This window comes from Schistocerca piceifrons, chromosome 1 (assembly GCF_021461385.2).
Source record: "Schistocerca piceifrons isolate TAMUIC-IGC-003096 chromosome 1, iqSchPice1.1, whole genome shotgun sequence".
NCBI lineage: Eukaryota > Metazoa > Arthropoda > Insecta > Orthoptera > Acrididae > Schistocerca > Schistocerca piceifrons.
In genome coordinates, this window is record NC_060138.1 from 1172116585 (window position 1) to 1172133788 (window position 17204).

At 42.2% G+C, this 17204-nt stretch overlaps 1 protein-coding gene across 1 annotated transcript in view; it reads right to left on the reverse strand.

Moving 5' to 3' along the window:
- The window catches only part of LOC124778935 (roundabout homolog 2-like), a 703103-nt gene that overhangs the window by 93240 nt on the left and 592659 nt on the right, over nucleotides 1–17204 (reverse strand). The window contains exon 4 of the mRNA XM_047253676.1: nucleotides 8205–8335. Within this exon, the coding sequence (XP_047109632.1) occupies nucleotides 8205–8335 (131 nt within the window). The remainder of the gene's footprint in view (nucleotides 1–8204; nucleotides 8336–17204) is intronic.

A 17204-nucleotide genomic window follows, 5' to 3' on the forward strand; every position in this document is an offset into this window, starting at 1 on the left:
TCTTTCAGTTTGACGCCACTTACGAGACTTGCGTGTCCCTAAGCTACCAGTCTACACAAAACCAACGTCATAATCTAACGCTACAACACTCCAGTTCTTGAAAAAAGTAACATACACAAATAAAATAAAATGCAGAATGAAATTTTCACTCTGCAGTGGAGTGTGGGCTGATACGAAACTTTCCGGCGGACCGAGAGTCGAGAGGTAGGAGACGAGGTACTGGCAGAATTACGGTTGTGAGGAGGTCTCGTGAATCATGCTAGGGTAGCTAAGTCGGTAGAGCAATCGCCCGCGAAAGGCAAAGTTCGCGAGTTCGAGTCTCGGCCCGGCACACAGATTTAATCTGTCAGGAAATTCGAAATAAAATGCACTGTAAAGTAATTCCCAAGAGAAGCGACAACGCCAGACATTTCATTAAACAGGTTCAAGATGTCGAAGCAGTGCTCCGAACAAGGAGTAGTTCTCAAAGGACATTTTTTTTTGCTGTATAATGTAAAGTATCAGCTCGAGACAAGCTAAGTAACGTATGCGATACACATATTTAATTTACTACCTCATCCAGCTGTTACTATGTACGAAAATATGCAATATTTAGGCCTTTATTTTCACTGATCTTAGTAACTGTTCATTATATTATTCGCAATCATTAGAGGTGTCACAATTATGTGAAAGTTTTGTTTGTTTGGTACGTAAATAAGAAGGTAATCCCAAAAGTAAGGTCTCCTATTTTTTGTTAAGTACAGAACTCTGTTTGTGTGGCAGTTGGTCACACTGTTATGAAGAGTGCTTCACGCGCTGTGTGTAAACATGAGCAGGCCGCGCTGAGGCGCTCAGTCTTGGTTTGGCAGCCGTTGAGAATGGAGCTCCAGTTGGATGTTAACGCCAAGTGCGAATTGTGCGCAGTAATTCGGTTATTGAACGCAAAGAGCACTGCGCCGATTGAAATCCATCGCCAATTGACGGAAGTGTATAGTGAGTCGTGCATGGATGTCAAAAATGTTCGTAAGTGGTGTAGAGAGTTTGCAGCTGGTCGGACCAAAACTCACGACGAACAAAGGAGCGGGAGACAGTCAGTTTCTGAGGAGACAGTGTTGAAGGTTGTCACGACAGCTGAACATTCCATGATGCACCATTCGAAAAGTGCTGCGAAGAATTGTGAAATGGAATCCCTAGTCCGATTCCAGGTTGTCACACTGAGCAACGTTTGTAACGTGTGACGTGAACATGGTATGCAATTAACAAATCTTACCTACTCATGTGGAAATTAAAATGTGTTTCTTTCAATGCTTCAATCTTTATTTCTTTTCCGCATGTTCTCAGAAATGCCAAAGGTCTTGCCGCAGTGGTAACATCCGTTCGCTTCAGATCACCGAAGTTAAGCGCTGTGGGGGTGGGCTAGCACTTGGATGGGTGACCATCCGGTCTGCCGAGCGCTGTTGTCAAGCGGGTTGCACTCAGCCCTTGTGAGGCAAACCGAGGAGCTGTATCACTGAGAAGTAGCGGCTCCGGTCTCGGAAACTAACATACGGCCGGGAGAGCGGTGTTCTCACCACATTCCCATCCATTTCTTCATCCAGTGACGCCTATGGGCTGAGGATGATACGGCGGCCGGTCGGTACCGTTGGGCCTTCATGGCCTGTTCGGACGAAGTTTAGTTTAGTTTAGTTTAGTTTAGTTTATGTCCATGGAAATGTTTCCACAAAGTTTCATTGTCATTCATTTTCCATTGGGGTCCTCCCAAGCAGCGAAAATTTGTATATAACCAGTCTGTAATTTATTAATAACAACTGACCTGATGGATTTAGTTTACAGTTGTTTGTGTAAAACACGTCTTTTGTTGAAACTTCCTAGCAGATTAAAACGCCGGCCACGCACGCTCACCGTCGGGGAAGATGCGGTCACCGTCGGGAAAGACATGAAGAATGACTGGATGCAAATGGTTGGCAGTGAAGTTCACGCAGTCCACATCTATCAATGCACTTCCACTGTGTAACGTATAAATTCGCGACATCAACTACTGTGAAAATTTATAACGTTTGACAGTCGCATTAACGCCCTTAAAGGCAAGAAAACTATTCATTTGTCGTCATATATGCCATAAAATTAGTGTTTATTTTCAACTCTTTTTCTCTTAATTTACAAAATAGTTGAAACTTCCTGGCAGATTAAAACTGTGTGCCGGACCGAGACTCGAACTCGGGACCTTTGCCTTTCGCGGGCAAGCGCTCTACCGACTGAGCTACCCAAGCACGACTCACGCCACGTCCTCACAGCTTTAATTCCGCCAGTACCTCGTCTCCTACCTTCCAAACTTCACAGCAGCTCTCCTGCGAACCTTGCAGAACTAGCACTCCTGGAAGAAAGGATATTACGGAGACATGGCTTAGCCACAGCCTGGGGGATGTTTCTAGAAATGTCTTTTGTTGCCTAGCATTAGTATTCAAAAGGGTCGTTTAACAGTATTGTGATATTGCACCATAACGCCTCTCCTTCCACTTGACACAATTTTGGGATTAGCCAACGGACTAGGTGGCCCATGAATCTTATCATCTTAATAGGGTCTTTAGTCGTTATAGACACTAAATTCACGGTAGCAAAATATGGGGTGCTGAATTTAAGTGGTAACAACATTCGAAATGTGGACTTCTTACATGAAGTTGATAACACATTTGTGGGATCAGCAGGTGATTAGCAATTTAGTGTTGTTGTTATAAGCATATCTTCTGTATAAAATTATTGAAATTATGCATTATCAATATAGGTTGCGGCCAAAGGTTTTGTTGCTAAGTAATCGATAGTCGGCTATTAAATAGTATTACTTTACTGAGCTATGGAGGAGCACATTTACAGAAAATGACCGGAGTATACTGCGATGGGTGGAACAACAGTGCACAGGAACGAGTGGATGAAGAAAGGAGATGTGGTTTTAACGTATAGTCGACAGAGCACAAGGTGAGATTGGGGCGGAAACCGTACATGCCCTTTCAAAGAAACCATCTGGCCAGTTGCGTTAAATCAGCGGTTGGCAGCCTTTCTTAGACTATTACCTCTCAATACAATTAGATATTAGCTAGTAGCCCGGACCCCCCCCCCACCCTTCCCCCGAGATCGTTAGCATTAGCGCCAAACTAAACCTTAGGAATGGAACAGAATTTTCTCTTTGAAAACTTTTATTTTTAAAATGACGAAAGATAAGTGATATTAGTGTTTCATTAAATAACGACGTAATGAGTCGTTTCTAACAGCATTTTTATAGAATGAAGATGCAATTCTCAGTGCATCGCGAGTACTACCTACAGCTCCTACTCACATTAAGGATAGCCACTTCTTACAAAACAAGCTTCTTCTGCACCATTCCTCTCCCTAGCGACACGTGCTTTATCGGCACTTTTGCAAACCCCGCTTAATATCAACCAAATTAAAACGTATGTATTATAGTTAATGTTCGTAAACCACTTGATTGCTGGGATCTTTATTTCTGAACTGGCAGAAATTGGAATACTTCAGGCTGCCAATGCTTTGTGTATGACCAATACCACCACCACTAATAATAATAATAATAATAATAATGTGTAGGATCTACAGGTTAGTTACTGCTGTGTTCCGCTGCCAATTACTTCGTGTCTCTCTTCCAAAGTTAATAACGGAGCAATTTCTGGTCTACTGCGGGAACTACCAGTAACTCGGAAAAGGCATTTTCATGATTGTTAAATGAACACACCGCCATTTGATTGTATTGTTGTTTATTTAATTACGACCAAGGTTTTGGCCTTTTATGCCATTTTCAAGTGATCGAGTTTATGTCATTAACAAGTATTGCATGACATATGTTAATGACATTAACTCAGTCACTTGAAAATGGCATAAAAGGCCGAACCTGGGTTGTAATTAAATAGACAACAGTACAGTCAAATGGCGGTGTGTTCATTGAAAAATTATTGTATGAGTGTTGCTCAGCAGCATCAAAAGCTTTTCATGAGATGTTTGAACTTACGTGATGCATATCTCAACATTTTAGCGCCATAGATGCATGGTACAAAGTACAAAGAATGTCTAAGTGGGGCACTATGAGAGAAAGACGACGTTCCACTATACTGTGTGTAACGGGTCACCCTCTTCTAGCATCGCCTTTCTTTATACAGGGCGAGTCACTTAACATTACCGCTGGAATTATTTCGTAAACCACATCAAATTCTGACGAATCGATTCCACAGACCGAACGTGAGGAGAGGGGCTAGTGTAACTGGTTACTACAAACAATAAAAAAATGCACGGAAGTATGTTTTTTAACACAAACCTACGTTTTTTTAAATGGAACCCCGTTAGTTTTGTTAGCACATCTGAACATATAAACAAATACGTAATCAGTGCCGTTTGTTGTATTGCAAAATGTTAATTACATCCGGAGATATTGTAACCTAAAGTTGACGCTTGAGTACCACTCCTCCGCTGTTCGATCGTGTGTATCGGAGAGCACCGAATTACGTAGGGATCCAAAGGGAACGGTTATGGTCCTTAGGTACAAAAGAGACTGGAACAGCACATTACGTCCACATGCTAACACCTTTTTATTGGTCTTTTTCACTGACACACATGTACATTACCATGAGGGGTGAGGTACACGTACACACGTGGTTTCCGTTTTCAATTACGGAGTGGAATAGAGTGTGTCCCGACATGTCAGGCCAATAGACGTTCAATGTGGTGGCCATCATTTGTCTGCACACAATTGCAATCTCTGGCGTAATGAATGTCGTACACACCGCAGTACATCTGGTGTAATGTCGCCGCAGGCTGCCACAATACGTTGTTTCATATCCTCTGGGGTTGTAGGCACATCACGGTACACATTCTCCTTTAACGTACCCCACAGAAAGAAGTCCAGAGGTGTAAGATCAGGAGAACGGGCTGGCCAGTTTATGCGTCCTCCACGTCCTATGAAACGCCCGTCGAACATCCTGTCAAGGGTCAGCCTAGTGTTAATTGCGGAATGTGCAGGTGCACCATCATGCTGATACCACATACGTCGACGCGTTTCCAGTGGGACATTTTCGAGCAACGTTGGCAGATCATTCTGTAGAAACGCGATGTATGTTGCAGCTGTTTGGGCCCCTGCAATGAAGTGAGGACAATGTTTCAAGCGTCAATTTTAGGTTACAATATCTCCGGATGTAATTAACATTTTACAATGCAACAAACGGCACTGTTTACGTATTTCTTTATATGTTCAGATGTGCTCACAAAACTAACGTGGTACCATTTAAAACAACGTAGGTTTGTGTTAAAAAACATACTTCCGTTCATTTTTGTATGGTTCGTATTAAACAATTACACTAGCCCCTCTTCTCAGGTTCGGTCTGTGGAATCGGTACGTCAGTATTTGATGTGGTTTACGAAATATATCCAGCGGTAACGTTAGGTGACTCACCCTGTAGAAATAGGCGATACCATAGAAGTATTTCCGAATGTTGTATAGGTTAAATTTATCTCAGCTGTTTCACTAAAAGAATTTCATTTGATTTTGTACACGATGTATTATATTTCAGGTTATATTGTATAAAAAGAAATTAATTTGTTACACTCTGTATGTACGTTTAAAATTATTCTTCTTTTAGAAATATTTACAATTACGAAATATCTGGCATATTTAAAATCATATTATTATTTGCACAATCCAACGCTAATTATTAAATTTATTTCTGGATTCATTTATAAAATAATGTTATAACTTGGCGCTGATTCTTCTTTTGTAAAGAAAGTACGCAAATTCTTTCGCTTTGTTAACTCTCTGGAATATTGTGAGTACCGCGGAATGTAAGTAGTAGTCGCCATGTTTCTGATGGAATCAGACGTGCATTTGACTGTGTCACTAATAATATAATATGCGGAGTGATAGAAGTGTAAAGTGTAAAGACGATGTGATATTGAAAAATGTGACAAAGAATAAAATTCAAGAATAATACAGGCAAATCTTCATCAGTTATTTAGTCATCAGGAATGCACAACTTTATAAATCAAAATTTCAGCCGCAAGAATGTACCCCTAGACGCAGTAACTGCAGCCAACAACACGATCAGAAAAATAAGATAAGTAAAATGGTTTTCTTATGTATATCTTACGCTTCACGAAGACTTCAGAAGTTGTGCAGAGACAGATAATTTTAATAGTGATGTATGCAAGGGTGAGATTGCATGTGTCACAGTTTGTGATTACGAAGGCTTTCCCGGCGTAATAATTGATAATATTCTTCTCGAATCTGCAGCCGGATCATAATGTCATCTTGACACAATATTTCAGCGGTCCAACTGGCCCCCAACTTCAGGTGAGAGTGCTGGTGCACGATCTTGCCGGAACTGATTTTTTTTTCTTTATTGTTATTTTGAAACCTGTAGTACAGGCAGGCCGGAACTGATTTTTTTGTTTCCTTTATTGTAATTTTAAACACCTATACAGGCGGGCTGTCAGCAGCATAGTACGCTGCTCTTCAGCCTTAAGTGGAACAATAAACATGACAGAGAGGTGATATATACAATACAAAAAACGGCGGCCAAAAAATGGAGATACAAAAAAAAACAAGAAACAAGAAGCCGTTCACGTTGGACGAAAAAAACACTAACACTTGGAGACACGGCGCACAAAACACGGAGAACGGCGACGGCACATGTGAACAGCTGAGTTGTAACTGCACGAAACACAAAACGATGCACACACACTAAACACTGATGGCGATGATCTCCGGCGCGCGAATGTTCACTGAGCGTGTACGAGTCCGGGGACCTGCCAAGAGAGGAGGTGGTGGAGGAGGAAGGGGAAATGGGAGAGGGGAGAGCAGAGATGCCATGGGCAAAGGAGGGAGGAAGGGGGAGGGGAAGCCCGGGGGAGAGGGTAGGAGGGAGGGGGGAAAGGAAAGAGAAGGGAAGGGAAAGGGGGGGATGGAGGGTGCCTAAAGGAAAGGACACAGGAGGTGGGGGGGGGTGAGGATCAAAGTTGATGGGAGGGGTAGATGCAGGGGAGGAGGACATCATCAGGGAGGGGGAGCTGGCGGAAGCCACCTTGGGAGAGGGTAAGGAGGGTTGAGAGATGGAGACCGGGTGGGACATGGGGATACAGGCGCGGCAGAGGGCGGGGGTGGGTGAGGATCGGGGAGACGAGGGGGTGAGGAGGGTCGAGTTTACGGGAGGTGTACAGGATCCGTATCCTTTCAAGGAAAAGGAGGAGGTGGGGGAAGGGGATGAGATCACCGGAACTGACTTCTCAGCGGCCCTATATAGGCCGCAGAAGGCCCACAACGCGTGCGCGAGAAGGTGCCGTAACTGCCCTCTAGCGCAAGTAAACATACCGCGCCGCCAGTGGTGGAAACAGGCGAAGTCGAGATATCGCTATCAAAAGGTCATCAGTCCCCTAGAACTTAGAACTACGTAAACCTAACTAAGCTAAGGACATCACACACATCTATGCCCGAGGCAGGATTCGAACCTGCGTCCGTAGCGGTCGCGCGGTTTCAGACTGTAGCGCCTAGAACCGTTTGGCCACTCCGGCCGGCCAGACCGTAGTTTTTTAATGTCTGATAACACCAGGTTCCAAGTCTTACTTAAAAGGTAACCCTTGTCTCTATTAACAAGATTCAGATATACGAATCTCTATGGATTCTTTTAAAACACAGTCCCAATAGCGAGATGCAAGGGCAAACCATTCGTGTCTCGTCATACAGCATTCTATGTCCCTCGGTGAGACAGTGCTCCACCACTGCAGATTTCTCAGGCTAAAGCAATCGTATGTGCCGCTTGGTGCTCAACACATCGGTCCTGAATGTTTCGGATTGTGTGGCCAATATAAGCCTTCCCACAGTGGCAAGGGATCTTGTACACACCGGACTTCCTCAAACCCAACTCAACCTTAAGAGAGCCAACAACCGCTTGGCTGGCGGACGAAAAATACTTTTGATATGATATCTTTTTTAGAATTCTTTCTATATTCGAGGAAATGTCACAGTTTAATGCTGTTTTAATTATTGGTAACTTATGTAATCAGTATTACAGTACAGTTTTGAGACCGAAACACAATGGAACTCTTTTATTTTTACCCCCACAAAAAATTTTAATTTTACCCCTCAGGGGGTAATTAGCCTCAGTTGGACACCGCTGCCTTCAACGATATCGGGGAAAAAGCAGAGGACGAGCAGGAGAGGTGAGCAGAGAACTTACCGTGCACCCGGAGCTGTGCTATGGCGGACTCGCGGACGCCGGCCGAGTTCCTGGCGACGCACTGGTAGCGTCCGTCGTCGCTCTGACGCACGTCCGTGATGGCCAGGTTGCCGCCGTCCACCAGCCGAAGCCTGCAACACGCCACGAGCGCCTCGCTACACCTCACTGGAAAATAATCTCTTCCATTCATCCTCGAGTAATCACTTTGTGGCGACTTAAAAACGCCTGCCAGACCAGAACACCCGCACTAGCGCTCTTCTAGCTGAGCCTTCCACACGTTCCACCAATTGGCATCAAGCTTCAACCTGATTCCTGTCCACCGATCGAGCATCTATTTGATTCCTTCGAAGCGAAAGCTATTGTATGCGCTGTTCTGTTGTTACTGCAGTAAACACAGTAACCACTCACGGCTAATTACTTCACTAAAAATTGGGCTATTATTGGTTTGGAATAAACATATTTGTCTCCAGACGTCTGAATACTTCCATTTTATGTCTTTACAAAGAGCTGAAATGGTATGCCAGCGCTTCCTAGCTGTGCAATAGGTTTCTTAGTGTTCATGCCGTCGAACACCCTAGGCTGTTTCTGAAGAAAGAAGTCCGGTGTCTAAATAATAAGGTATACATATAGTATCTACACCTACATTTATACTCCGCAAGCCACCCAACGGCGTGTGGCGGAGGGCACTTTACGTGTCACTGTCATTACCTCCCTTTCCTGTTCCAGTCGCGTATGGTTCGCGGGATGAACGACTGCCGGAAAGCCTCCGTGCGCGCTCGAATCTCTCCAATTTTACACTCGTGATCTCCTCGGGAGGTATAAGTAGGGGGAAGCAATATATTTGATACCTCATCCAGAAACGCACCCTCTCGAAACCTGGACAGCAAGCTACACCGCGATGCAGAGCGCCTCTCTTGCACAGTCTGCCACTTGAGTTTGTTAAACATCTCCGTAACGCTATCACGCTTACCAAATAACCCTGTGACGAAACACGCCGCTCTTCTTTGGATCTTCTCTATCTCCTCTGTCAACCCGACCTGGTACGGATCCCGCACTGATGAGCAGTACTCAAGTATAGGTCGAACGAGTGTTTTGTAAGCCACCTCCTTTGTTGATGGACTACATTTTCTAAGCACTCTCCCAATGAATCTCAACCTGGTACCCGCCTTACCAACAATTAACTTTATATGATCATTCCACTTCAAATCGTTCCGCACGCATACTCCCAGATATTTTACAGAAGTAACTGCTACCAGTGTTTGTTCCGCTATCATATAATCATACAATAAAGACTCCTTCTTTCTATGTAGTCGCAATACATTACATTTGTCTATGTTAAGAGTCAGTTGCCACTCCCTGCACCAAGTGCCTATCCGCTGCAAATCTTCCTGCATTTCGCTACAATTTTCTAATGCTGCAACTTCTCTGTATACTACAGCATCATTCGCGAAAAGCCGCATGGAACTTCCGACACTATCTACTAGGTCATTTATATATATTGTGTAAAGCAATGATCCCATAACACTCCCCTGAGGCACACCAGACGTTACTTTAACGTCTGTAGATGTCTCTCCATTGAGAACAACATGCTGTGTTCTGTTTGCTAATAAATCTTCAATCCAGCCACACAGCTGATATTCCCTAGGCTCTTACTTTGTTTATCAGGCCAAAGTGCGGAACTGTATCGAACGCCTTCCGGAAGTCAAGGAAAATGGCATCTACCTGGGAGCCTGTATCTAATATTTTCTGGGTCTCATGAACGAATAAAGCGAGTTGGGTCTCACACGATCGCTGTTTCGGGAATCCGTGTTGATTCCTACAGGGTAGATTCTGGGTTTCCAGAAATGACATGATACGCGAGCAAAAACCATGTTCTAAAATTCTACAATAGATCGGTCAGAGATATAGGCCTATAGTTGCGCATCTGCTCGACGACCCTTCTTGAAAACTGGAACTGCCTGTGCTCTTTTCCAATCATTTGGAACCTTCTGTTCCTCTAGAGACCTGCGGTACACGGCTGTTAGAAGGAGGGCAAGTTCTTTCGCGTACTCTGTGTAGAATCGAATTGGTATCCCGTCAGGTCCAGTGGACTTTCCTCTGTTGAGTGATTTCAGTTGCTTTTCTGTTCCTTTTGACACTTATTTAGATGTCAGCCATTTTTTCGTTCGTGCGAGGATTTAGAGAAGGAACTGCAGTGCGGTCTTCCTCTGTGAAACAGCTTTGGTAAAAGGTGTTTAGTATTTCAGCTTTACGCGTGTCATCCTGTGTTTCAATGTCATTATCATCCAAGAGTGTCTGGATATGCTGTTTCGATCCACTTACTGATTTAACGTAAGACCAGAACTTCCTAGGATTTTCTGTCAAGTCGGTACATAGAGTTTTACTTTCGAATTCACTGAACGCTTCACCCATAGCCCTCCTTACGCTAACTTTGACATCGTTTAGCTTTGTTTGTCTGAGAGGTTTTGGCTGCGTTTAAATTTGCAGTGAAGCTCTCTTTGCTTTCGCAGTATTTTCCAAACTTGTTTTTGAACCACGGTGGGTTTTTCCCGTCCCTCACAGTTTTACTCGGCACGTACCTGTCTAAAACGCATTTTACAATTGCCTTGAACTTTTTCCACAAACACTCAACATTGTCAGTGTCGGAACAGAAATTTTCGTTTTGATCTGTTTGGCAGTCTGAAATCTGTCTCATATTACTCTTGCTAAACAGATAAACTTCCTCCCTTTTTTATATTCCTATTTACTTCCATAGTCAGGGATGCTGCAACGGCCTTACGATCACTGATTCCCTGTTCTGCGCTTACAGAGTCGAAAAGTTCGGGTCTGTTTGTTATCAGTAGGTCCAAGATGTTATCTCCACGAGTCGGTTCTTTGTTTATCTCGACGAGTCGGTTCTCTGTTTAATTGCTCGAGGTAATTTTCGGATAGTGCACTCAGTATAATGTCACTCGATGCTCTGTCCATACCTTGTGTGTATTGGTGTAAACCCTGTATTCAGAAGAATGATCCAAAATTTCTGCGTATTAAAACGGGGTTAATTAAGCTTTTAATTCTTTTTTCTTTTTGTATCTTTTCACTCTCGACCCGAGGAAGTGGAGCGGACTTTCCCCACATCCGGCCCATTGTACAGCCCCGGTTCTATTCAGCCAATTATCAGACTAGCTGATAGTGGGGCGAATGGGGATCCTTACCAGTTTCGGCTGACACCATGCAACTATGGACAACTCCTCACAAAAACTTTGGTGGGAACCGGGGTATAGAACTGAGGAAATCCAGCCTTATTTGAGAATGTCCCAATCGAATACGTTTTATTCACTTCACAGAATATTGGGTTTACACAAACAATTCCTCTAGTTACTGACAGTATGAAATGTAACGTCAAAATTTTTTATTGACTGCGAGAGCGCCTGTGACTAGCGCTTCTCATTGGAGACTGGATCTGGGTAAAGCTCGTTTCACAACAGTTTCCGCAAACGTGACATTATTTCGGCGTCACGTGCAATATCGACGCCCGCATGATCGGCTATCGACTTTGTGACGAGAAAGAACATGAATATAATTGTTCTTTGATTTACTCGTAGCAATTGAAGCTGTCTTCTTACAAGGGAACCTCCCCATCGCACCCCCCTCAGATTTAGTTATAAGTTGGCACTTTGGATAGGCCTTGAAAAACTGGACACAGGTCAATCGAGAAAACAGGAAGAAGTTGTGTGGAACTATGAAAAAAATTAGTTAAATATACAAACTGACTAGCCCATGTGTAACATATGCAACATCGAGGAAATTGCGGCAAAGGGAGCGCCGTGGTCCCGTGGTTAGCGTGAGTAGCTGCGCAATGAGAGGTCCTTGGTTCAAGTCTTGCCTCGACTGAAAATTTTACTTTCTTTATTTTCGCAAAGTTATGATCTGTCCGTTCGTTCATTGACGTCTCTGTTCACTGTAATAAGTTTAGTGTCCGTGTTTTGCGACCGCACCGCAAAACCGTGCGATTAATAGACGAAAGGACGTGCCTCTCCAATAAGAACCGAAAACATTTGATCGCAAGGTCATAGTTCAACCGAATCCTCCACAGGAAAACATGTTATATTCTATACGACACTGGTGATGGTATGTGCGTCACATGACAGGAATATGTTGTCGACCCACCTAACTTGTACACTTAGCGAATGGGTAAAAAGATTCTTCTACCTTGCCCGATTTAGGTTTTCTTGTGGATGTGATAACCACTCCGAAAAAAGTGATGAAAACATAAGAGTTTGTCACATAAACTGAAAATAAAAATTTAAACTTTTCAGTCGAGGGAAGACTTGAACCTAGGACCTCTCTTTTGGTAGCTGCTCTCGCTAACCACGGGACCACGGCGCTCCGTGACAGCTATTGTCCTTGATATTGCATATCTTCGCATGGACTACTCAGTTTGTATATTTTACTAATTTTTTTCATAGTTCTACACAACTTCTTCCGGTTTTCTCGATTGATCTGTGTTCAGTTTTTCAAGGCCTGTCCACTGTGCCAACTTATAACTAAATCTGTGGCGGGTGCGACGGGGAGGTTCCCTTGTTAGGTTCCTGTCTAACCACACAGTCGGAATATTTGTGAGAAGAAAAAAATACAAATTTTATTGCAGATCGTCTTAGTTGCAGCATTTAAAGCTGTACTCCTAAGTTCCAAACAATCCACACACATAGGAAATCGCCACGTTTTCGGAAATGAAGAGCGAAGTATTAGTGGAAAGGCAGAATATGAATTTTATTGTTGCTCGGTTTCGACGCAGCAATCAAAGCTGTCACATAGGTTCCTGCCTAACCATATCCTCGGAAAACTCCACACATTCGTAAATAAACGGCGAAATATTTGTGACAAGGGAGAATATGAATGTTAATGCTCCCCGCTTCACTCCCAGCAATTCAAGTTGTCTAAGCACTCCAAAGGCGGCACAAATTCAGAAATAAAAAGCAAATATGTATCAGAAGGAAGAATATGAATTTTATTACTGCTCGCTTCAGCAACAGCAATGTAAGCGATCCTCTTAGGTTTCTGCCTAACCACATACTCGGAAATCGCTATATATTAATTCATCCTTCGTTCTTAGATCAGACTGAGTGTAAGTAACATCCAGTATTGCTGAACACGCTTCTATTACATTCATAAGGAAGTAATAGGACACGTTAACAACGCTAACATGTAAAAAAGAAATTCCCATGTAATGGGAAGCGAACCAACAACTTTCGATTCCAGAAATGACGACGTTATTCATTACGCTAGCACGTACCTATGCGATGTTTAAGTCCGCTCTCGGTTATCATGTTTCATCTTGAAGGCTTTTGTCGTTGATGTGTTATTAAGTGACATTTAATGACAATGGTGATGTGTCTGTAAGTTTTCAGTTCTCTGTTACCTTGAAACGACACAGGCCTACTGCAAATTATAACGCAAGTGTGTTTCATTCTTAATTTGTAAATTACTGACGATAATAACTCACTCCTTAGAGAGCACTCTTACACGAAGGCATTAACTGTCGATTAATCATTACGTGACACTTTATTACAGAAATAATTATAATAAACCGTTCCAACTATGTGTTTTTGTATATCTCCGCCCGCCTGATTAGCTGGGTGGTTAAGTGCTTCCCTCCCATTCAGCGGGCCGAGGTTCGATTCCCGGTTGGGTTGGGAATTTTCTCCACTCGTGGACTGGGTGTTGTGTTGTCCTCATCATCATTTCATCCTCATCACCGACACGCAAGTCACAAAATGTGGCGTCGACTGAAATAAGACTTGCACTCGGCGGCCGAACTTCCCCGGATGGGGCCTGCCGGCCAACAATGTCATAAGCTCATTTCATTTCATTTGTATATCTCCGGTATCCGCGCATAAAATATTGTGAAAGGCCCATATCGAATGCTAACAAAAGTCAATAGCCGATCATGCGGTCGTCGATATTGTGCGTGACCAGGAATTGTAAAACGAGCTTTACCCACCGAATCTCGTTAACAAGGGAGGCTCATTTAGTACGGACGCGTATAGGGATCTGTATCAATTTTGTGAAATACGTATATTATTGTTGGCCGCCATCACGGTTTATAATAATTTAAAGTCATTTGTTCTACAAAAATGAAGTCTGATCAATTTCATTTCGATTTCTTCTTTTTCAAGAGAACAGAATTTCTGAATTTCAAGGTATATAGCATTTTTATTTATCCTGAAGTCACTAGTATGAGTTTGTGCCTACTGAGCATTGCCACAGGCTTTACGAACATTGATTTCTCAATCGGCGAATCTGCTATCACGGTCAGTTCATCGGGAGAATTATTAATCCGTTGTAATGTTTGTGAAAATCTACGCGTCCAGCAAGGACATCCATGGGTCAGCTGAATATTATAGTCGCAGTAGTGCGGTCTCCGAGGCTTCTGTATGTGAAAGTAAACCCAAGATAATGTTTTCAGTCCACCGAATGTTATTTAGCGGAGTTGCAGCGGACCGACTAAATCTTCAGAGACCAGCGCAGGGGACTTCTAAAAGTTCCCTGGAATTTTGTGAACTCTTCAAAAATATTTCGAACTCAGGACATCATTGAATAATTAAATGTCCATAAAAAAATAAAAAAGAGGTCTAATTAATAATACAAAACTAATAATATAAACATTTAAGTAAAAACACAGCTTTCTGAATTTTAAATAAAATCCTACAGTTGTCCGTCAAAATAACAATAACTAATAATTTTCAGCCTTTTGACATTTTACGCATTTTAGAGCCTATGTACATCGGACTTTTTTTCTTGTTTTGGTCCACAGCTGAAAGTGCCTATCCTACAATAGTAGCAACAATAGCACCGGTACTATGTAGATGTAGATGTCAGAGGTATCAGAAAGATGTGCGCTCAGAACTTTCGACTCTGTTGTTTCCGGACAGGGGTTGTAACACCGTAACTTAGACACTACATACCTTTTGTTGATTCATTTAGCTTTCTGTTTTGTTCAACATCCCATCGTTGAACTTCTGTAATTAGTGTATGATTGATTCGATACTGTAATGAAGTGTAATCTCTGTAATATGCACAATATGAGCAAACGATATGTTTTGTCTTTCTCACATAATCTCTTTGGTTACCTTTGAGGTTGAATATTTTTGTTTGAATAATTTTTTTTTAGAAATGTCAATATGTGCAAATGTTCTGTTTTATTTAAAATGTTTGTTTGCTGTTATGTAAACTGCTGACCTTCACTTAGGGTTCTTAGTTATTTTGTACGTAAAAGGTGTTGCGGTTTCCCTCAGGAACTGAACTGGATAGCGCGCGCAAATTGTGGTTGGCCTAGGTAGAAAAGGTGGAACAAAGATTCAGTCGGAGACGAGCTACCAAATTGTCAACTGCCCATGCAAAAGATGTATATTGTTTTAATATAATCCATTATGGAGTCGAGGTAGCAGTTGTCGTTATACTGGTTATCACTGTTAGCGTTCAACCACGGTTCTTATACATATATTTTAACAACGCGTTTCAAGAGACAATGCTCTCATCATCAGGTTGTAAAGCCTATGTCATGAAATTAAACGGACTAAAAAGGCAAAATACCATCACAAATAGTTGGGAAGTCCATAGAGTAAAACAGAATTAAAAGTATATTGGACTGTGGGTCCTCGTCTTACGTTGAAGTTGTTGACACAAGTCGATGGCCGTCCCATAGCTACCAAGTATGCTGTCGCACTGTGCCGGCTCGGGAGCTGTTGTGGACTGACGTGCCTAGGTGTTGTGGCATGGTTACAGCCGAGACGAGGACCCACAGTCCAATATACTTTTAATTCTGTTTTACTCTATGGACTTCCCAACTATTTGTGATGGTATTTTGTCTTTTTAGTCTGTTTAATTTCATGACATAGACTTTACAACCTGATGATGTGAGCACTGTCTCTTGAAACGCGTTGTTAAAATATATGTATAAGAATCGCGGTTGAATGCTAACAGTGACAACCAGTAACTTGTATATTGTGCTGGTGCCGAGAGAGGCTTTCCGTGCCGCTTTCCAATGCCTCGGATGGATGGATAAAGAGCTGGAACTATTCTGGAATTGATGTCTATCATCGCCACCAAGAAATGACAGAGTCCAGCAATTCTACCTGCAAATCCACCTACCAACATGTAGTCGCCACCACATTGTGCAATCACTGAAAAGGAACCAAGGAATAGTAGAAATGTATGGTGAAGGATCAACTCACCGGATGTTTTAGTGTGCGCAAATATAAGATAACTTATACTCGAACTCTTATACCTACCTTGATTTTTTATCCTTCTGTCACATTTCCACTTAGGGTCCTTCCCATCCTAAAGTGATTACCGAGTGTCCTTATTGAAAGAACATTAAATCCCAATGTTTTACTAATTAATGCCTCTTGAACATAGAAAAAAGAAAGTTAAAGTTAATGTGGCAAGAGAGTGAGTTAAAGTAAATGATGCTTGCTGAAAATAATTTTTCTATTAAAACTGCTTATTAATATGTTGTTGCCAACTTCAAAATTAAAAGTTCTTAAAACTGAGGCTTATAAAGCGTGCTTAGTAAATGATCACAGTGCAACCTGTTGAAAATCAATCAAAGGTGAGCTATTATCTTCTAACCACATGAAGTTGTGTTCTGCTGCGGTAAGAGTTGAAAACTGCAATTGTGGAAAGTAATATCTTCACGCTTGCTAAGCACTTGTTTCTCTTATGTATTGAAAGTGCATATTAATAGTGTAATAGGATCCACAGGTTAACCTTTGTGGTCTTGATAAATAACAATTAATAGAAAGACCACTATCTATGGAAACAGTAACTTCTTTTATTCAAAATTCAGTGAGAATATTGTTTTTTAGTGAAATAAATTTAACTTTCACTCTAAATAGAAAAGTATTTAGTTGAGAGAGACTTAACCTACGACCAGTTCATAATTTTGCTTTGAACTATATTTACAATTTTTTGTCAGATAGGAAGATGATTGAAAAGTAATATTGAACCTATGCCTAT